This window comes from Thrips palmi, unplaced genomic scaffold, assembly GCF_012932325.1.
Source record: "Thrips palmi isolate BJ-2018 unplaced genomic scaffold, TpBJ-2018v1 HiC_scaffold_5, whole genome shotgun sequence".
Classification (NCBI taxonomy): domain Eukaryota; kingdom Metazoa; phylum Arthropoda; class Insecta; order Thysanoptera; family Thripidae; genus Thrips; species Thrips palmi.
The window spans coordinates 356,496-378,454 of NW_023144632.1; the positions used below are offsets into that span (position 1 = coordinate 356,496).

Genomic DNA, 21,959 nt, shown 5'->3' on the forward strand with positions numbered 1-21,959 from the left:
ACTTTTCAACCCCACTGGAGTAACAGGCTTCGCTATCGCTCAGCCAATAATCCTAATTCACCCCAGCACTTTTAACCTGTAAAATTGTAGCTTTTACGGAATTTTAGGATTTGAAGTAACGGTAACGGCGTTACTGCGTTACTTGTAAAAGTAACGCGTTACTTTTTCAAGAAGCCGGTAAAGTAACGACGTTACCGTTACTTAAACCTGAAGTAACGGTAACGGTAACGCGTTACCTTTAAAAAGTAACGTTAACAACCCTGCCCCTGAGTCTCACGAGTCCCGCTCCGAGAACCCCAAGCGCGATGTGCGCGAGCGGCTAGGCGAAGGCGAGGGCGAGGGCGAGCGCAAGGCCCAGCGCCCCAATCCTCAGCGTCGACGCCGACAGCGTCGCCAAGGTGGTCAACCTGGAGAGCATCCCAGCCAACACCCTGGCCAGCACGCCAGGCAGCGCCCCAACGAGCGCCGCGGCTCCAGCCAGCAGCAACAACGCGGCCAGCAACGCAGTCAGCAGCGCGGTCAACAGCAACACCGCAACCAGCACACAATGATCCAGAAATCTCCAAACGCGGAAAAAAATCCTGTGGTGGCCACATTGATAGAAAATGGTTTTGAACTATGAGTTGTTATTAAAATAAGTGTTTCAGGTCGGTTTTGAGGCAGTTTTCGAAAAAGCACTTGAAAAAGAGGACTTCTCCCAGCAAACTCATCGAGAACTGAAATTTCGACGGTTTTTCATGCAGTTTTTCACATGTTTTCTATAGGAGGCATTGTCTTCAGGGCTCGTATTAGTCTTAAACGAAAGCTTATGAAATTTCGCATCTTTTGAGACCCCAGCCGTTACGCTGGCGTGCTTATATCATGTGCATTGCTTCAAAACAGTTCAAATTTTTGTATTTTTCTACATTAAATGACCCAGAAATTTTGAAAAATCCTAAAAAATTTTGATTTTTTTTTTTTAAAAGGAATCAAGGGTGAGGGGGAAGCGCCCCCAAAAAAAAGCAGCAGGGCGAACCCCCTTAATTGGGCATTCGCCAAGGGCCCCCGAGCCCCGAGCCGAGGTGGCAAAAAAAAAAAACCGCAAAATTTAAACCAAATACAAAAATTTCGGCTTTTTTTGGGGGTTTGTTTCCCTTTTCAAGAAATTTTTAAAAAGAAAAGGGAAACCCCAAGGGGCAGCCCGGGGTGTTTGGGGGTAAAAATTCCTTGGGTTGTATTTTCCAAATTTTGTGCAAAATGTTTTTAATTTTTCGCTTCTTAATTCTAAACCCAAGGTTTTTGAAAACCTTTTTTTAAAACCCCCAAAAAACCCTATTTTAGTTGGGCCCAACTTTGGGCCCCCCCTTTTTATTAAATTTTTGGAAAAAAAAGAAGTTTTTATTCCCCCGATTTCCTTTTCGAAAAATTGGGGTAAAAACCCCACAGGGAGGCTTTTAAACCCCGGAACAAAAACAAAATTTTGGTTTTTTTTAAATTTGGAATCAAAACCCCCAGGGGCAAGGGCCCCCCAACTTTTGAGGATTTTTTTGGGGGGAAAACCCAAATTTTGGCAAACCGACACATAAGAAAAGGGCCCCCCATAAAAAATTTCGGCTTTGTTTTTTTTGCGTTTTAAAACGCTTATTCCACCCCCAAAATTAAAAACCCCAAGGGCCAAAGGGTTTTTAATTTTAAAACTTTATAAACTTTCCCTTAATTTGTAAAAAGAAAACAAATTTGTTTACTTTAAAACATTCCAAAAAAAAAACATTTAATTTGGGGCTGAAAATCCCCAAAAAAAATTTTGAACCAAAAATGTTCTATTTTTTTTCCCCAAATTTTTCTTTTTCACCCTTAAAAAAATCCTAAAAATTTTTTGGGGCCGGTTTTCCCATTTCGGTTTTTTTTGGCCCCAAAAAAACGCGGCCCAAGGAGGCCAAAATCAAGGTGCTTTTTGCCGCCCTTTTTGCCCCCGGTTGCCGTCCATGCCGCCGATGGCCCAGATGCATCCCATGGTCCACGCCCCGTGGTCAATGCCCCCAATGATGCCGATGATGTACCCTCCGGGTGCTTCACCCCTACTGGCGTTAAAAGACAATTTTGAACGCTATCATTTGAAATTTTATTTGCCCCTTTTTTGTCTCAAAGTGCAATTTATTCTTAAGTTTGGCGCCCAAATTTGTTTTTCCCTTCGTGTTACTTTAAAAACACTAAGGGAGTATGGGGCGATTTGTAACGATTTTGGAATTCTCTATACAAAATTAAGAACATTCTGCATATCGGTGTCAAACTCGTGCCATTTTGAGCAGTCTGGCCCTTCATCTAGACTGTGCAGCTCCATTCGATCAATCTGGAGTCCGTAATCTTTGAAATCTTAGACGCTTTCGAAACCCTTGCATGCTGTTACGAATCGCCCCAGCAGGGGTGATTTGTAACAGCCAGGGGGCTTTTCAAAACATCCTACACATTAAATGAAACATCGTCGGGAATGTTGTCTCCTTCAGCAGTTGTTCTTCGGATGTCCTGCAGACCCCTTTTAAAAATCTACATTACAAGATGCCGTTGACCGCCTCACCATTAATTGACCGGCTATGTCAACCCTAACCTCATTTTTTTTTAATTTTGGAGGAAAGAATAGAATAACTCGTTTCAAAATGCATTTTGAGCTGTGTAAATGTATTGGAATAAGGCAGCAGATGATTCGAGAAATAATTCAAGCATTTAATTGCAAAAACTACCTGAATTCTTGTTTTTACACGGTTCTGTTACGAATCACCCCAAATGCCTGTTACGCAAGAAATACGTCCCTAACTATCACTGGACAAAGTAAAAGCAACTCATGCCACAGGGTTACATTGTAAAGGGGTCACGCTTCAAGGCCCCAACGGTACTTCGATGGTGATTCATACCTGGGGAGCCTCAGACAGAAACTTCCTAGAACTCAAAATAAAAGATTTGCCTGTTTTCGGTGTACTAATATTTCAGACGCCCTCCAAAACTAAACTTGAGCACCGATCACATCCGCTTCGATTGTTCAGCCCCTGTACTTAACGCGGAAGAGGGGCCATACTCAGTTTTTTCCTCTGCCCCCTCCACTTAAATTAATAAACTCATTTGTTACGAATCGCCCCTGTTAAAAATCGCCCCATACTCCCTTACCCTGCATTTTAAACCCCTTTTTTCCTTTTCAGATAAATTTCCCCTTCATTTCTACACACGGCTAGTCATCCCTTGTTTCGTGTTTCAGTTCCTGAAGTTTCCGTTCCGGATTAGATTCTTTTTTTTTTGGGTCTAGCCAGCCCCAGGGCACCACGGTGACGTCGAGCGTGTCAAGAGGGAGATCCTACCCTAAGTCATGCCCGGGGAAGCCTCCTTACGCTTGCGTCCTGGCGGTAGCACTTCAAGAAGTACCAGGACTCCGAGTTATGACGAGAACCCCAGTACGGTGCTGCCCCCCGTCGAGACATCTCAAGACGGCTTTCCTTTTCAAAGATCAATTTTTTTGTGAACGTTACCTTGGCTTGTTCGACACTTTGCCTTTCTTGGGGGGGTTCATGTCCTTCTAAAGGAAAAAGGGGGAGTAATTGTAGTTTAGAGCCAGTTTGGGTATGCGCAGTCAGCACCGCTATTGGCAGTCCAGCGGTCGCGCATGCGCAGAGTGTCGAAACGGGCATTGACAACGGTTTTAACGCAGGCGCTTCGGTGCCAGTTGTACTCGAGCTCTGTGTGAATAAACTCGTCTTCGGCCTACTCCTGGTTCCCTCAGTCTTGACACCAGAAACCACCTTCCAATCACCACAGTATATCGCTACTTTTCCTGTTATTTTTTATAAAAAAAAGACGGAGGGACGGGCATATAGTATGATCCCTGCTGTGCGTCCGTCCGTCCGTTCGTCCGAGGACTTCCCGTGGTCCGATCTGGACCAAATTGGGAATGCAGCCTCCTTGGGTGACCCTTAGAACCCCCCGGTGGCAGCAAATCTGATCCGAGCCCCCGGGGGGGCTGCTGAAGGTGCATCATGGTCTACATGGGGTCGAGGACGATTTTAGCAACGGATACAGATAGGAGGGCATGTAGGGGGATTTTTTGGGAAACAGGGCGACAAGACAAAACCCAAAGGTGCCAATTTCAAGTGAATCGGAGAAGTTTGGACCCGGGTTCAAATCGCAGTGGGGTTTTTTTTAAACATTCTTTTTATTCGAGTTGTTGCATTCTTTCTGATGTTTTTGAGGGTGCTGATGACGAAAATTTCATCTATTTTGCCTCAGACGCAGGTTCAAATCCTGCAAGGGTTTAACATAGGCGAAATTCGCACATTTCTTAATGTACGGGACGGGCCAAAGTTGCCGATGAGTATCGCTACTTTTCCTGATATTAGATATTAGTCTGGTTTTCGTGATTTTTATTACTTAAACGCATTTCACATCCCAAGGTTTGTCCTCGAAAAAGATATGGAGGACCCAGAGACCGTAGGTGTCAACCCACCTATCAAAGCACGCTGGTTTGTTGATAATAACACTCTGGAACAAGAAAAAAAGCGAAATGAGATTCTGCGCTTCGCCGGCACTGAGAACTTTTTAGAAGGTAAGAATGAGGTGAAAACCATAATAAGTGTGTTAAAAATAGCAACACACGCTTTGATATAGTCTCGAAATGATCAACTTTATTAGGCTTTCACGTGACAAGTGGACGAAACCAAAAAATAATTGAGACAAAAAAACATTATTTCTTTAAGGTCTGAAAACATGCGAAGTTCGAATGACGTGGGATGATTGAAGGATTCGCAGAAGTCAGTTTTCGTCCATTTACATTATGTGTTTGTCCCTCCAAATCACTTGTTAGATTTTTTGTTAAAGAAATTAGTATTTTTAATGAACGCTTGGATAAAATAGAGGCATTTTTTTTTAAGAATCCGATCGTGGAACACGACCGATGCCGATTTCCTCCATTTTTAGGTCAAAGGTAGTCCTTGTGGGTCTAAAAAAGGCCACAAATTTTCTGGGCCGAAATATGCACCGTTCAGATTCTATGGGCAATTTTCGTTTTCTCTGAAATTTTTTCACATACTATGGCCAAAATTGAAAAATCACCTTTCTGAGGCCTCTATGCACTCGATTGAGCTCAAAAAGTGGTATCTTATGTAAAATCACGCGTGGAACACGAATCCGGTGCCCGTTTGTTTTATAGGACAACCCCAAAAAGATGTTATGACTGTTTTTTCAGGTTTTGTAGTGGTTTTTACTTTTCTTGGGGTTTTAGTGTTCGGCATCGATTTTCGCCAATCCCAAAGAGTGGATTTTTTAGATAAAGGACCAATCTATCATACTACGAGATAAAAAGTTTGTGTACGCCGCGTGAAAAGCAGTGGCGCTGCAAAAATTGAAAAACCGTCATTTCTGGGTAGTTTTAGATTAGATAAAACCACCTTTCGCGTGACCGTCTCCGCCCCATATTCAGTCTAAATATTGTCCCAAGTGATGTCAGAGTTGGTGTGAAATTTCACCGCTGTAGCTCAAGTAGTTTGGAAATGGCAGCTTTCTAAAGTTTTGCAATCACGTAAGGCATTTACTTTAAGTAGAATTGCGGTAAATGTGAAGACTTGTCACAGATCGGGTAATAAATGAGATAGATGAGTGCGTCAAAGTTCTCTCAGCGTAATTTTGGACAAGGAATCCGATTTTCCTGGTACGAAGACCCTAGGCCAACTCTGAAGTAGGAAAAAAGGCCATTTTTATGTGGTTTGCACGAAAAAGTAGTTTTAGAGTACACCTAGGGTCTTTGTACCGGCAAAATCGGATTCCTTGTCCAAAAAGCTGAGAGAACTTTGACGCACTCATCTATCTCATTTATTACCCCATCTGTGACAAGTCTTCACATTTACCGCAATTCTACTTAAAGTAAATGCCTTACGTGATTGCAAAACTTTAGAAAGCTGCCATTTCCAAACTACTTGAGCTACAGCGGTGAAATTTCACACCAACTCTGACATCACTTGGGACAATATTTAGACTGAATATGGGGCGGAGACGGTCACGCGAAAGGTGGCTTATCTAATCTAAAACTACCCAGAAATGACGGTTTTTCAATTTTTGCAGCGCCACTGCTTTTCACGCGGCGTACACAAACTTTTTATCTCGTAGTATGATAGATTGGTCCTTTATCTATAAAATCCACTCATCGGATTGGCGAAAATCGATGCCGAACACCAAAACCCCAAAAAAAGTAAAAACCACTACAAAACCTGAAAAAAAGTCATAACATCTGTTTGGGTTGTCCTATAAACAAACGGGCACCGGATTAGTGTTCCTCGCGTGATTTTACATAAGATACCACATTTTGAGCTCAATCGAGTGCATAGAGGCCTCAGAAAGGCGATTTTTCAATTTTGGCCATATTATGTGAAAAGTGGTCGAGGAAACGAAAAATTTCCCATAGAATCTGAACGGTGCATATTTCGGCCCAAAAAATTTGTGGCCTTTCTTAGACTCACAAGGACTACCTTTGACCAAACAATGGAGGAAATCGGCATCGGTCGTGTTCCACGATCGGACTTCTTTAAAAAAAAAATCCTCAAAAATTTTTCCTTCAAAATTTTTTCCTTTAAAAGCTTTTCCCAGGAACCCGGAAACCCCCCCCTTTCCTTACCTTTTTCTTTCCTTTGGGAAAAAGGTTTTTTTTTTTTAAACCTGTTAACGTTCCAGGCACCCGAAATTTAATTCCAAAAATTTAAAACCCAAAAAACTTGGAAAAAGGGTTTTCGAAATGAATAAATACTCAAAAAGCTTTAAATCCGAAAAACAAGTTAAATCCCTTTTTTCTTTTGGGCTTTTTAAAAGGGATTTTTGAAGGCCAAAAAGAAGAAATTTGGGGGTTTTTGGGGGAAAAATTTTTAAATTGGGTTTGGTTAACCTGGGCCCCAAAAAAAAGGGGTGACCCTTTCGCCAAAAAATTTTTTTGCATTTTGTTTTTAAAAAAAAATTCAAAATCTTTTTTTGCCGCCCTTTAACCTTTCCCTGGTGGGGCCCCCGTTTTAATTTTTTCAAATCCCTTTTCGGGTTAGGACGGTTTGTGGCAAGTGGGCCAGGTCGGGAGAAAAAAAAATGAGGCGCTTTCCCTTTTGGCCCTTTTTTCCCCCCCCCGCCAAGGGCCTTTTTTTTTACCGGAAACCAAAAATAAAATTAACAAAAATTTGGTTTCCTTTTTGAAAACCAAATCCAAAATTTTACTGGTTCCCCAAAAAAGAAGGGCCTGCAATATTACGGAAAAGGGGGAACTCCCAAACGTGGCCTACCAAGGTTTAAAATTTTTTCCCGGCAAATTTGAAGAGTTTTGGTCTTTCCCAATTTTGAAGTTTTTTGAGGGTTTTCGAACCCTTAAATTAAAAGGGACCAAAACTTTTCCCCCAAAAACAACCCAAACCGGTTAAACCCTTTTTTTTTTGGGGCTTTGGTTTATGGGTTTGGAAGCCATGCCCCGAACGGGGGCCAATTTTTTGTGGAACCGGGGAAAAAAAGAAAATTTCGAATTTTTTTTGAATTTTTTTCCAATTTCAAAATTTTGGGGCTGGGTGCCTAAATTTTCCCTTTCCTTTTGGGGGAAAACCCCCCCACTAAAATTTAGATTTTTGGGTTGGGAGTTAGGGGGACCTTTTTCCAAAAAACCCCCGGAACGCGTTCCCTTTTTATTTTCCCCCCCCGCCCAATTTTGGGGAATAAAAACAAAAGAAAGAAATGCTAAAAAAGTATGGATAATCAAATCATTTAGGTGGGTTTGGAGCTTTTGAAGTTCTTTTCATTCATTTTAAAGATGATTGGAAACTATAATGGAGACGATATAAAATTTGGAGGGGAGAAAAATGGGTGTCACTAAAGAGAGCTGAAAAATTTATAAGAAGTCATGAGTTGTGCCTGTCACATGAAAATACTAAACGAAGAGCATAGATGCCGATCAGATAGTAAAACAAATTCGTGTTAAAATCATTATTACTTGAAAGTATTAACAGTAGAGTATGTTTGGCCTCATGTTTCAAGCGAAAAGAGGCGTCTCTATTTTCCCTGCAAGGTAACAAAATTGTATTCCATCTGGAACAGGCAGCCCGAGAGTAGACATAACGGAACCGAATTTTGTCCTGATTATGTTGACATAATTGCCTACAGATTTAAACCTCGTTCGGACGAGAGCCCAAGTTCTTACCGAGGTTTCTGGGGAGGGTTTTACTAAGTTTATAAAACTTGTTAAAATTAAGAAGTTTTTCCTTCGGTTCTAAATAATCCTGGCGAGTTTCTGATTGCCTTCGTGCGTTACCTGTGAGCGGCCACAACCTCCTAGATCAGGAAAAAAAATTCACGGTGGTCTTCTGAACAACAGCTAGAGAGCTACACGAGAAAAACCGAAAAAAGTGCGCTTTGTCTCGATTTTCCTTCATGTCTCATATTACCCCGTTCTACGGTAACGAACAGGTCGATCTTTTTTTTTAAAACACAAGCTGACCCAATGGCACATGTACCAAATTATACAAAAAACGAACAGGTTGATCGAGCTTACACAATGACTTATTGGGCTCAGCGATAGCAAAGCCGTTGCCGTGTTAGGGCGCGCTGAAAAGTGACTGGTCGTGCGTCTCTGTCTGAGAGTCTGTTTGTACTCACCAACGATTCTCTTAAATAACGGTGGCTTTAGTTTCAAGATTTCGTATTTAACGTCGCCTTAGTACCTCCGAAAACGAGTTTGTTTCAAACCGTTGTTTTGTATCGTTTGAAATATTCAAAACATATTTTCGAATCAGGTCATTAGCATGGTTAGTTTAGAGTCCTAAAGGCCCTAAATGGGAGATCCGCGAAACGCGTCTTGACTTCTGACCTGTCACTAGGTGCCCCCGGCTGGGGAACCAAGTGACAAATGCAGAGGTCTGCGGGAAGCTATTTAAATAATAGAAATGGGTGTTGTCAAAACGCAACAACGTGTTTTTGCGATCAAGGAAGGATCAAAGCAACCTTCTGCAGTGTAAGCTGATTCATTTCTCGCACAGTATCGGAGTGAGTGCCAAAATCCAAAAAGTGTCACTTGCCCCACCCTCCCTTATGGTTGGTCAAACTCTAAGCGCATTTGCCTTTTTTTGAGAGGGGGGGGGAGTAATGGGGGCTTCAGATGCCCTTAGCTTCGTACTGTTAGTTGTGGCAGCCCCTAACGCCAATCTTAGCATAAGTCCGGTGAGAGAGCAAAGCATCCAGCCGAACTTACGAGTAGTCACGAAATAAGCGGTTGCGCTGTAGACTTCAACTCCAAGAAGCGTCTGAGAGAACCAATAGTCGTTCTTATCGTACTGCAATGGAATTCCCGACTTCTTCAGAGCGGCCTTTGATGCCTGTGCGCAGAAGGAAAACAATCAATTATTCTTCTACAACAGGCGACCGTAATTTAACGTTATATATCCCTTCTCCAACCCGTATAACACGGAGTGCTTTGACGGTACGGAAAGTGATCAGAAGGGTAAAGTGAAAATCTGGGATTGAAAAACTGGTCACGGGCCAAAGTACTTGAAGATATGCTAAGACTAGCAGCAATGCCCTTAGGGATGTAAAGGCCGGTAATATTACCGGTAAAGAACGGTATAATACGGTAAAATATCGTTATTTTAATGAGACCCCGGTAAAATTGGTATTTTTCGGTAATTTAGAAATATATAGGGTCACGTCTACTAAAACCCCGGTGAGTTTCACCCCCTTCCGCAAAGCAGAAATTCCTCAAATCGCAGGGGGTTGAAAGGGGGTGAAGTGTTTCGGTCTTTCCGAGGTCGACCACGGGGTGCACAGGCTCATACGCGGTATCCACTTTATCACGGTGACCAAGAGGATGACGCCAGCCCGATCTCAGTGCTGTACTATGCGTGACAAAAGTAAGCGACCCCTCCGGCCGGGCCTGGCGATACCCCGCGCCCAGGCCGCTGCCGAGACAGGCGGACTCCTCGGCAGATGGACCGACGCAGGGCTGCGCTGTTGTCAAACTATCACTGCAGGTGCCGTGAGGGGGAGGGGGGCAGCATGTGCCAAAGTGCAGAGGCAGAGGACCCGGCCTGTGGCCTGGGAAGTCCGATGCGCAGGCAACTGGACTTGGTCTGGAATTTCGGTTCAAATAGTCGTAGAACAAAATTTCAAGATATCACTGGACTCGCAGCTTCGCAAGGAACCCATATCCACTCAATTCGAAATCCAAAAATAAGTTGTTTGAAAATTTTTATTTTGAGTCAAGGGGCAATAAATCAGCTTGTCAGCACCCTCACGCAGCCAGGCAGTGAATGAGATCCGCGACACAATAGCCTGCAGGCAACCCGGCTAATTCTAGAATGCAAATTTTCTAGGGCGTTATTTCGATACCTCCTAGCAACAGACACGTACTTCGGAGACGCTTCTCAAAACTCACGTACTTTCCGCCGCTTGTGCAACAAACACGCAGTTTCGCCATTGCTAGTCAAAAAGCACGCAGTTTGCGCATTTTCGTCCTGGCGGGCACGGATATACATTTTGGGTAACTTTCTAGGTTGTGCTAGTGAGGTGCAGTCACTAAGTCACCATTGATAACCTGGAAACGGTTTCAGGAACGATCTGTCGTTAAATATAGGCCCACCTTTAACCTCCAAACTTCCTGTAATATTTCAATGCAGATCACTCCTGAAACCGTTTTGAGGTTATTAATGGTGACTTAGTGACTGTACCTCACTAGCCCAACCATGAAAAATACCCAAAATGCATTTCCGTGCCCGCCAGGACGAAAATGCGGAAACTGCGTGCTTTTTGACTAGAAACGGCGAAACTGCGTGTTTGTTGCACAAGCTGCCGAAAGTACGTGAGTTTTGAGAAGCGTGCCCGAAGTACGTGTCTGTTGTTAGGAGGTATCGATTTTGACATGTTGGGAATGTTGGCCACTGCATTGAGGACTCAATTTCCGACTTATACATGTAAAAATTAATTTTCTAAGATCATTTTGATGAAGTAAGAAAAAGTTTACTAGATACCTTACAATGAAATAATCAGCTCAGATTGAGACGCATTTTGGTAGTGGTGTCAAAAATAGTCATATTTGCATGAAATTGACTTGTAAAAATAGCACCCGGCCAGCAGCAGGAGCAGAACCGCTCGGCCGCTCTGTGGCATCCAGACCGGCGGCTGGCCCAGGGTGTCATTCACTCGTCGGGGGGTAATAAAGCTATTGTGCACCTGCAGTGATAGTTTGACAACAGCGCAGCCCTGCGTCGGTCCATCTGCCGAGGAGTCCGCCTGTCTCGGCAGCGGCCTGGGCGCGGGGTATCGCCAGGCCCGGCCGGAGGGGTCGCTTACTTTTGTCACGCATAGTACCTCAAGAACTGTGGCTTTTCTAAGGGGGTGGGGGTTGTAGGGGGTGGGTTTGTCCTAGAAGTCTCCCGGGGGTCACATTTTGTAAAGGACGTCAAGGGCAATCGCTCACCGTTTTCCGATTCTTTTGACCCCCGAGAGCCAGGCTGGCCGCTTTTAAAGTTGCGTTTTTTTGCACTTCAAATTTGCTGGGGGTTAATCACGGCCTCCCGGTCCAACCTCGGCAGTGCAACTTTGCACGCGTCTTCAGGACACTTGAAGGCAACTTGTGTCAAAGTTGCAGCCTTCTACCTCTGCAACTCGACATTTGAGGTCACTTTGAAAAAGTGTCCCCTTAATTTTTTCCGCCAGTGTATGTTGTGTTGTCTTGTGCCCTTCGCTGACCACACTAAAATGACAGTAGATCAATATTGATATCACTGTGATATCTCACAAGTAATATCAATTTTATTCCAAAGTCATCCTTGAAGAACTCTGTTTTCATTAATAATAAGTGCATTTCCCACGATGAAAAAAAGGACTCTGTAACATTTTTAACTTCGTCAAAATTTGTGCCAAAAATGATATACGGCGCTACTGCCCCCTTAAAAACGCCCTTCTGACCAGAAAATCAGAGTGATTCGACCACTGTTTGCGTGGGTCACACCGATCAGTGGCTCCTCCTGAATGAAATTTCTGCTGGCGCCACTAGCGAGACGTTGCGGTCCAGGCAAAATAGAGTGAACCTGCGGGGGAATTTTGGATTTGCAAAGCAGACTCACCGACACCTGGATGCCGGCCACGCTGCCCTGCTTGTCGAACAGCAGGCACACTCGGTAGTCTCCACGGCGGGCCCAGAGGGTCGTGGCGTCGTTGCGGAGTCCCGGCACGGCCGCCCAGCCGTCCGCCTTGGCCTCGGCCGTGGTACGGGGCATCACGTAGTAGCCTTGCTCGTGCTTGGGGTCGAACTCACGCGGGAAGAAGCGAGCTGCACGGAAGGCCACCAAAAAGCCAAAACGCTTTAAACACGAAATATTTGGAGCATATGTTTGGTACAAAGAACATTCTATCTACGTTACGTAGATTAGAAGTATTTTCTTTGTAAGTTTGTGAACGTTTAAAATACAGTCGACTTCTGATAGCTAGCAGGGCAACCGGGAGGCGGATGGGCAAATTGGATACGGAGTTTACATACACAAAAAATACGCGACCACCTTCTTGTAATTTGGGTTCTAATCTGACGCTACCCATTGGACACACATCCCTCAAATTTGGTGTTTAAGGCTGTTTTTCCATCCGGAATGCATTGCAGCCCTCAGATTAAGGCTGCGACTTTCCGTTGGTCCCCTGGTGTGCCTGGTGAGTCACAGTGCACACGTAGATTATTGGGGAGTAAAAACTTCGGGACAAAAGATAATTCTTTGTTGGTACAAGGCTTTAAACTTTTAATGAGAGTCGGCGGGACTAAATTTAAGTATGAAAGTGCCTTCGCAAAAAAAGCTCTCGGGAACGATTATCCTGGATCTTGTTGAGACATACCACTACTTTTCGGACAAGAGGACATAAGTCCAATTCTGTTAATTTTTCAGGACACAGTTTTAAGTAAAGGGGGAGTTTTCTCATTGTGTCAATAATTTGGGGGTAGTTTAGGCAACCCAAGGGGATCATTTTTCACCTTTGAACTGGTAGGCGCAAGAGTGTATGTACGGAGACAATTAGTGTTTTTGGCTGAGCGATAGCGAAGCCTGTTACTCAGGTGGGGTTGAAAAATTTTTCCTGTCTGCGTGCGTGCGTGCGTGTGTGTGTGTGTGTGTGTGTGTGTCCGCGCTACTCCTCCTGAACGGCTCGGCCGATCTCGGTGAGATTTTGCACACTTTTTGGGTATGTCCTTGGCTCAGCACACGCGAAATTTCACAATCCTAGCTCAACTGGTTCGGTTTTTATAGCCGAAAAACACCTAGAAAACGGCGAAAAATCGAGTTATCTGCAGGCAGATCACTTCTGTCTTGAGGAAAGGGGGGTCTGGGGGGCGGAGCCCCCCAGCCTCGACAAGTTTAAAAGTCAGGCCAATGCAGCCCTAGGCACGAAATCAAATGCTGTTTTGACCTTCAATCACGCAAATTGGTATGCGGATGCCTGGAAAAGAAACCTAGCCTGCCGAAGGCAGGCAAGCGCCGCAGGCCAAGGTAGGTGTAACGCCAGGCGTGGATTGTCATAACTGGCGCAGCATCGCGAAGCCTGTTACGACAAGACACGGTCTGGCGTACACCTACCTTGTGTAATTGGCCTTTGCACCTGCGAGCTACGCACCCGCTGCCACTGTGGGTTGATGGACCTCACGAGGTGGGAGAAAGGGGGGGGGGGCCTTCGAGTCTCGTAGGGGTGAGATGGACCTTGAAGATGACTTTCGGAAGGGGTTGCCGCCGTTGTTAAGGGGCTGTCGAGGTGGCCCCCCCTTACAGTGGATCTTACGGCTGTCTTTGCGAGGGAAGCAGGATTGCTCGGATACTTCCACGAAGTCAGTGGCACTCCCACGAGTACTGCTAGTCCCGCGACACACCGTCGAGAGGTCCTGCCACCCTCAGTGGCAGCGGGTGCCTACCTCGCAGGCGTAAAGGCCAATAACAAAACACCAAATATCTCCGTACCCAGACGATTGCGCCCACTAGTTCACTGGCAAAAAAAGATCCCCTTGGTTTGCCGAAACTACTTGCAAATTATTGACACTTTGAGAAAACTCACCCTGAAGTTAAAAGCTTTGTAATGACAAATTCAGGACAAATATGGTAATGAAATTTCAGGTGAAAGACAACGTGGTATTTAGGAAAGGATACCAGGGTCATTCCACGTAAAGTCGACTTCTTTTTAGGGTTTGTTACCCCCATGGTACTAGTTCATGATCGGTACTAAGTTTTTCGAATGTAGCCCCAGGGGCTGAGATACAGGAAAAAACTTTTTTCTCAAATTGCTGCACCAGTGCAACTTTAAAGGTTGATAGCGTCGCTAATATGCATCGTAGACCAAATCCGAGACCAGATTTGGAAAGGGGAAGAAAAATCGAATCTAGTAGTGAAAAAAATTGTTTTGAAAAGATTAGAGCCTCCCGGGATGGTCTACTCGCCGCACTCCAGCTGACGAGGGCCCCTCGCGGGCCGCTGTGTCATCCGTTCACATGAACTGACAAAATTACATAAAAGATTATAGATTTAAATTTTTTTCCTAAGCTTTACCTGCTTTTTTCCTAATTTGAATGGGTTTTTTTTTGGAGGGGGGCGTCGCCCAATGTTCCGGAGCCCCTAGAGGAACCCAGACGGGGGAAATGTGTGTCGGTTCGCTTGGAGCGCCTGATGGGTAGGCAACCCGCAGGGTCCCAGCGCGGCGCGGCACGATGGGCTGCCTTTCTGGAAGGGGCGCTAGACACCCTGGAACTGGGTCCGGAGCCAGGGTTCGATCGGGAAGGGCGCCCAGCCCAAACTGGGTGGGCTAAATACCGTTTTACAGTGGAGTGTTGCAGAGCTCCACGGAAATGGTTCGTTCTCGAGAACGGCACAAAACGTATTTTGTGGTTGACTGTTTCGATTAGAGGAGGGTCTAAGCTAAGTTTTAAGCCAACGGGAGCCAAATTTGGTTAAGGTACTTGCAAACTGTGCAAATTTTAAAACTTCGTAAAAGTTTGAAAGTAAAAAAAAAATTTCAAAACAAAATTTTTTTTTACTAGTAGATTTGATTTTTCTTCCCCTTTCCAAATCTGGTCTCGGATTTGGTCTACGATGCATATTAGCGACGCTATCAACCTTCAAAGTTGCACTGGTGCAGCAATTTGAGAAAAAAGTTCTTTGCTATATCTCAGCCCCTGGGGCTACATTCGAAAAACTTTGTACCGGTCATGAACTAGTACCATGGGGGTAACAAACCCTGAAAAGAAGAATCAATTCGGTGACCATGGTGGCAGAGGCCTTGTCGACTTTACGTGGAATGACCCACCAATTGTTCGATGACCAGTTATGGCATTTGTTATCGAAATATTCAGATGTTCATATCATAGTTTGACGCAAGTCCAGCCGTTATGTGACGAAACAACTTAAGTCCGCTCGTTTTCATACAAAACATCTTAACATAAGTCCAGTCGTTTTCTGACAAAAGAGCACAAGTTCACCCCAGTTTTCTGGTCCACATGGACTTAGGTGGCCTTAAGTTGTTATGCCCGAAAACGTCAAGCTGGACTTTGGTTCTTTTGTCAGAGAATACCAGTGAGGTGCAAACTTAATGAACTGCGCATCGGGACAGCTACGGAGCTTACAATTTTCACCATCCAGAGGCCACCGTTATCTGAAAACGTAAGAAAATTTCAAACCTAACGGTTTCATGTAAAGCACCAACAGCATCATCTGAAGGCACAAACCGCGTCTTTCTAGGACGAACCGTTTCATCACAAAGGCGCAGGGAGATAAAATTGCAACATTTCTGTAGATGGACCCCTTTACTCTGCATTTCCACACTAAAAACGCAATGGGCGGACAAATAGCGGTAAAGTTACGTCACAAATCGGCGTGTATCGAAACAAAAGCCTAAATACGATAAAATACGTGAGGCACGCCGCCGTCACGAGGCGTGAATGAAAATGTGTTTAATGAGAGAAGTAATTCAAAAAATAGGCGTAACAAGACATTTACACCAAATACTGGCGTGAATTTCAGAGTCGCTTGCGAACAAGAAAGTTGTCGGATCTTTTCTGATCTTAAATTTTTCGTGACTGTTCTTATCGCGTGTCAACATTGAGGCCAAAAATGGTGAATCGAGATTGCGTACTGTAGTATGCCATGGCTAGATGAAGCAGTGTCCGATCCAAGTGAGCGTTTTATGCCTTGAACCAGTGTAAATTCAACCCTGCCCTTATCTTCTACCCTTGGGACGTTTCTGTGTTCCGCTCAGAATCGTCAACCACGCGTCCGTTTCCGCGCCCTTCAGCGGACAAACTCAACACGAACGTTTCGCTTGATAAAAGATTATTTATGGTATGTTACCCGTCCACCGAAGGACGTTTCCAAAATGCGCCTCTAGCATGCGCTTTACCTCCAAAGTACCCTCTAAATTTAGTTGCTGCAGTTCACCTTTCCCCACACACTTGGTTCTCTGTGACAAATATAGAGGCGAGAGAGTGCTTCTGGCTTGTGACTTCAAAGCTCACCATAAAACTTGTTCTTCACAGGTTCATCTGAAAAACAGAAAAAAAAAACACAAAAATAAATTTGGATCAAAAGTATTTCAACAAAGTACAAACTAAAGGGCGCACAGAAGTGGGTGTGCAGGAAATTGGGCGTTGTTAGGGCGTATGCACGAAAAGTGAAAAGTATTTTTTTCTGCATCTGTAATTCTTTGAAAAAGGGAGAGGCAGCTTTCTCTACGGAACCATGTGCAATGCATAACTCGAGGGGTCCTATTCAAAAGATCTTGTCTTGTCAGGGGAATTTCACTCAGTTTGATCATTTGATAAAACTACAAATTAATTTAATTTCCGATTTCATTCACTTAAATCTGATGGTGAACGATCAAAGTTACCGATAGTGCATGTATTCCGCGTTCTCTCGTATCCGTCCCAAATGATCAAACTGAGTGAAACTCGCCGGCGTTTAAGATGATATTCTCTCGGGGGGGAACGCCCAGGTAAGATCTTCTGAATAGGGCCCCTTGAACGAGCACACACAAGTTCCGCGTCGAAGGTGGGGTGTAGGACGTTCCCTAGGGTGGCCCAAAAAAAATCGAAGGTTTTCCGATTGTCCAATTCCGCTCAAAAATCGATTCTAGACCGAAAAAAAAATAACCCCTATTTTTGGCGTTTTGCCCTGAGACGATTTTGAATACCGGCTCAATAGCGAAAATGGTTTTTAACCCGTTTAAAGCACCAAAATTGTCATAACAATTACAGTTTTTATCGGATTTTCAAAAACGATACGGCAAAATGTTCGGTTTTAGACGACGAACAAATTACATTTTCACCAACTTTTTGTCAGACTTCGTCTTCAGTATTCTGCTTGCGATTTTCGTTCAAAAAAAACACATATTGTTCACTATTTGGAGAATATTTTCTTGTTTCGGACGGCTAAGATGTGTTCCTATCCACTTTTTTACCTTACCCTATCCCAAAACAAACCGACCACGTGAAATAAAGCCGTGCAAATCAATTGGCATACCATCTAGGGGCAAGCATTTCGTTGTTTTTAGTATAAAGAAAAGTCTGTTGAGCTCTGAGGCCGCAATTTTCCTCCAATTCTCAAACCCGAGATGCCATTTTGTTTAATTTTTTAAGACAAACAAAAAAGATTCTGGTCATTTTTTTGTCAGACAGCTTTTTAAGATCCGTTTCTGCTTGAAACGTGCAAAAATCGCCCAAATTCGAATTTTTCGCCCACTTTTGGACCGTTTTTCTCGTCAGCGATCCACGTGACCAGCCAATGATCACTCTTTTACCTTCCCTAGCCTTTCTGGAATGGCTGGAATAAGAAGAGCCAGGTCCTAGACACGAACGAACAGGTCCAGGCATGATTTGGCGGGTCGTTTAGAATTTTCCTTCTTAAAAAAAGAATAAATAAGGCCAGCCCGGACGGTTTTGGGCTCGTGTGAATAGTTCAGTAAAAGTGGGAGTGTTGCAACCGATTTTGTCTAGTTCTGACCGGTATGGAGAAGTTGTGACAGGTTTGGACAAAAGAAAACGGTCCAAAAGTGGGCAAAAAATTCGAATTTGGGCGATTTTTGCACGTTACAAGCAAAAAACCCGCCAAATCATGCCTGGACCTGTTAGTTCGTGTCTAGGACCTGGCTCTTCTTAATTCCAGCCATTCCAGAAAAGCTAGGGAAGGTAAAAGAGTGATCATTGGCTGGTCACGTGGATCGCTGACGAGAAAAACGGTCCAAAAGTGGGCAAAAAATTCGAATTTGGGCGATTTTTGCACGTTGTAAGCAGAGACGGACCTTAAAACGCAGTCTGACAAAAAAATAACCAGAATCTTTTTTGTTCGTCTTAAAAAACTAAACAAAATGATTTCTCGAGTTTGAGAATCGGAGGAAAATTGCGGCCTCAGAGCTCAACAGACTTTTCTTTAAACTGAAAGCAACGAAATGCTTGCCCCTAGATGGTAGGCAAATTGATTTGCACGGCTATATTTCACGTAGTCGGTTTGTTTTGGGATAGGGTAAGATAAGAAAGTGGATAGGGACGCAACTCGGCCGTCCGAAACAAGAAAATTATCTCCAAATAGTGAACAATTTGTGTTTTTTTGAGCGAAAATCGCAAGTAGAATACTGAAGACGAAGTCTGACAAAAAATGGGTGAAAATGTAATTTGTTCGCCGTCTAAAACTGAACATTTTGCCGTATCGTTTTTGAAAATCCGATAAAAACTGTAATTGTTATGACAATTTTGGTGCTTTAAACGGGTTAAAAACCATTTTCGCTATTGAGCCGGTATTCAAAATCGTCTCAGGACAAAACGCAAAAAATAGGGGTTATTTTTTTTCGGTCAAGAATCGATTTTTGAGCGGAATAAGACAATCGGAAAACCTTCGATTTTTTTTGGGCCACCCTAACGTTCCCGGTACTCCCGTAGCACCTAGAAAGCCGATTCAGAGAGGGGCAAAAAGTGATACATAGTGCCGCCAAAGGCGGCGTCTAGATCCGCAGCTCAGTGGTGCAAGCGTAAGTTTCCAGTGCGCAGATTCAGGATTCAGCATCGATTTCTCACTGTCCGAGAAAAAACATTCTAATTGCGAATATGTCATTTCCTCTATGCCGAGAGAAGGGGTCTTACCTGAAAGGCAGCTTGCAGCGGCAACGCCGACGATGCAGAATATTAAGACGTGCGCAGCGATCATTGTGATGGCTCTGCCTGCTTTACGTGCGCGCTAGCTGCTTTTAACCTTTTTGGTCATTCGATGTCGTGACATGTCACCTCAAATCGTGCGACACGATGACAAGACCTTCGCGGAATCAAGTCGGTTGCCTGGCACGTGTCTCGCGCCGTGCAAAATAAACAACACTGTTGACTAAAAGGTCCCAACAATGGCAAGGCCATTTCATCACTCGTCTTTGCCTTTTTAAGGTCATATTCTGGGTTTGTGAAGGCAATGACTCATCAGAAAGAAATGACCCACAAAGCGGAATAAAAAAACAATTTGATATCTCCAAATTGAGTTTTCTACCTTTTTATTGTGCCTCAGGATGGTGTGCATCATCACACCAAATTGTTTGACCCAATTCCTACCAGTTTGGGAGAAAATCCACATAAAAATGGATATTATTCAACTTGACCCCGTTTACGGTCTTAATCGTATCAGAATATGAAGGTAACTCAACCGAAGTGGGCAGAACTCCACTGCACAAAATGTCAAAAGGAGATGTTTTGACTTGTGTCTTCATAAATCTTTTGTAAAAAGAATCAACTCAATTTCTCATCACTTGTTGGAAAAAGGAGGTACCTCCAAAAATGTACTACAGAAATACAGAGTCTATGCAGACGTCCGCTCCGCTTGAACCGTTGCCAAATTTCGCCTCGTTTGGGAGAACTCAGTAAATATTGTCTCGTAGTCCATTCCAATGTAAAGATCACAGAAAGCGTCTTCAGTAGGATGGATCATAATTTCCGCCCCCTGTTTTTATTGGCGGAATGGGGTCCCTAGGATTGTAGAAGATCAATAACGAGGCGCATTTGATCCGGAAAAAATTTTATCAGCTGAAGTAAGGAGGGAGTTTCGAGAAGAGCAATTAGCCTAATGCACCCTAAATTTCAAGCTCTTTCCATCGGTCCAAAGCGTTTTGAAAAAGACAGTCTAGTTTTCATAATCTCGAACAAGTGCGCAACCTGTGCACTGACGGCGCGAGCATCGCTTCACATTCTCCCTAGGCCGTTGCCACCCCCTGGAATCGGTTCCTCGAGAACGGTTGAACTTGGCGCGCACAACGTTTTATTTTCATACCAAAGCAGGATCAGATATCTAATTTTTCTTCTTTTTGTGTTTCTGCTCTATGCCCTTCTTTTATTACAGAACATTTGTTTTGAAACGCACTAATTTTTCTTAGTTTCAGTTCGAATTCGATTCAATTCGACATCTTTTTCCACATTCAATTCGAGTTCAATTCGAAACCTTTTTTGGCCCGTCCCGTTCATTTTTTGTAAAAAAAAATGACGGAGGGACGGGCATATAGTATGATCCCTGCTGTGCGTCCGTCCGTCCGTTCGTCCGTCCGAGGACTTCCCGTGGTCCGATCTTGACCAAATTTGGTATGCAGCCTCCTTGGGTGACCCTAAGAACCACCCGGTGGCAGCAAATCCGATCCGAGCCCCGGGGGCGCTGCTGCAGGTGCATCATGGTCTACATGGGGTCGAGGAGGATCTCGGCAACGGATGCAGCTAGGAGGGCATGTAGGGGTATTTTTGGAATCGGGGCGACGAGAAAAAACCAATGGTGCCAGTTTCGAGCTAATCGGAGAAGTTTTGACCCGGGTTCAAGTCCCAGCGGGGTATTTTTTGAACATTCTTTTTATTCGAGTTTTTGCATTGTGTCTGATGTTTTTGAGGGTGCTGATGACGAAAACGACATTTGTTTTAACCCCAGACTCAGGTTTTATTCCCGTCAGGGTCAAACATAGGCGAAATTTGTACGTTTCTTAATGTACGGGACGGGCCAAAGTTGCCGATGAATATCGCTACTTTTCCTGTTATTTAGATTCGATTCCAAATTTATAATCCTTATTCGCATATCCCTAGCTCCGTCTTTGGGGCTCACATCGGTAGGGACGTCACCGTGCGGTTCCCGCGTTCAAAGACTCCGCAAACTGAGGAACACGGTTGACTCTTCGGGAGTCTCTTTGAAGAATGACGCTTCTATCGTATTTTTGACAGGCATGTTGTAAATGATCCATGAAGCGGAAGAAGAGAACTCATTTTTCCTCACTTTGCCTAATGCACCCTCCAGGAGGGTGTTTCACAAGTTTGAAATTCGATTGTACGATAGGCTAGAAATGAAGGTCTTAGTCTAAAACGAAGGTGTGCCAAATTTGAGCGCGATCCGACAACCCTAAGTGGGCGCGCATCGGCCCCAAAGTTTTTGGCCTCGGCGCGCGGACCGCGTGCACCGTCACACAAACGCGCGCCCCAGGCAGCCCGCGTGCGGCGGATTAACGTGGGCGCCGTCTAGGTATGTTGCCAAGGGTGCAAGGGAAGTGCCTAACCACATTTTAGACCGGCTGCCACCACCGCGGCGAAGGGTAGGTGACGCAAAGTCCACATTTCAGTCATTTACCCGTGCGACTGAACGGAGTACGGCAACAGCGCCAAATTTCGCGTGTACACACTAGACTGGATACGGAACTGATTCAAAATGCCCCGGTCGACTTTTCGCACCTCGATCCTCGCGAAACCGCGAGAGGCGTTTCGCGGACGCTGCCTAGTCCGTTTGAACGCAGCGGCGCGCCGGGCGAAGCTGGCTGCGGAGGCAGCCTGGCCGTGACGAGCCGCGCCGGTCTCTGCGCTCGGGCCGCCGACCGGGAGCCGGGTGCAGCGGAACCGAGCAAGTACGTATTGGAACATGATGGTTTAACGTGGAATGCCCCATTGGCCTGTCCACCTCTTAGCAAGTAGTAACAGACAACGCGCGGAT

General features: G+C 44.6%; 1 protein-coding gene across 1 annotated transcript; it reads right to left on the reverse strand.

The window, feature by feature from the left end:
• Positions 1–9,053: 9,053 nt before the first annotated feature.
• LOC117651047 lies at positions 9,054–19,226 on the reverse strand. Its single transcript, XM_034394765.1, has 4 exons — positions 19,112–19,226; positions 16,496–16,522; positions 12,090–12,295; positions 9,054–9,344 (listed from the first exon to the last, which is right to left on the reverse strand). Exons 1-4 carry the CDS (start codon positions 19,173–19,175, stop codon positions 9,069–9,071), a joined length of 573 nt encoding a protein of 190 aa, XP_034250656.1. The 5' UTR covers positions 19,176–19,226; the 3' UTR covers positions 9,054–9,068.
• Positions 19,227–21,959: the final 2,733 nt, after the last annotated feature.

Excerpts from the sequence above, each read along its gene's own strand:
- LOC117651047 (XM_034394765.1), bottom strand. The coding sequence starts at position 19,175 with ATGATCGCTGCGCACGTCTTAATATTCTGCATCGTCGGCGTTGCCGCT. Across the intron at positions 16,523-19,111 it reads CGCTGCAAGCTGCCTTTCAG|ATGAACCTGTGAAGAACAAG; the intron begins GTAAGACCCCTT and ends TCTGTTTTTCAG. Across the intron at positions 9,345-12,089 it reads TGGCCGGCATCCAGGTGTCG|GCATCAAAGGCCGCTCTGAA; the intron begins GTGAGTCTGCTT and ends TTCTGCGCACAG.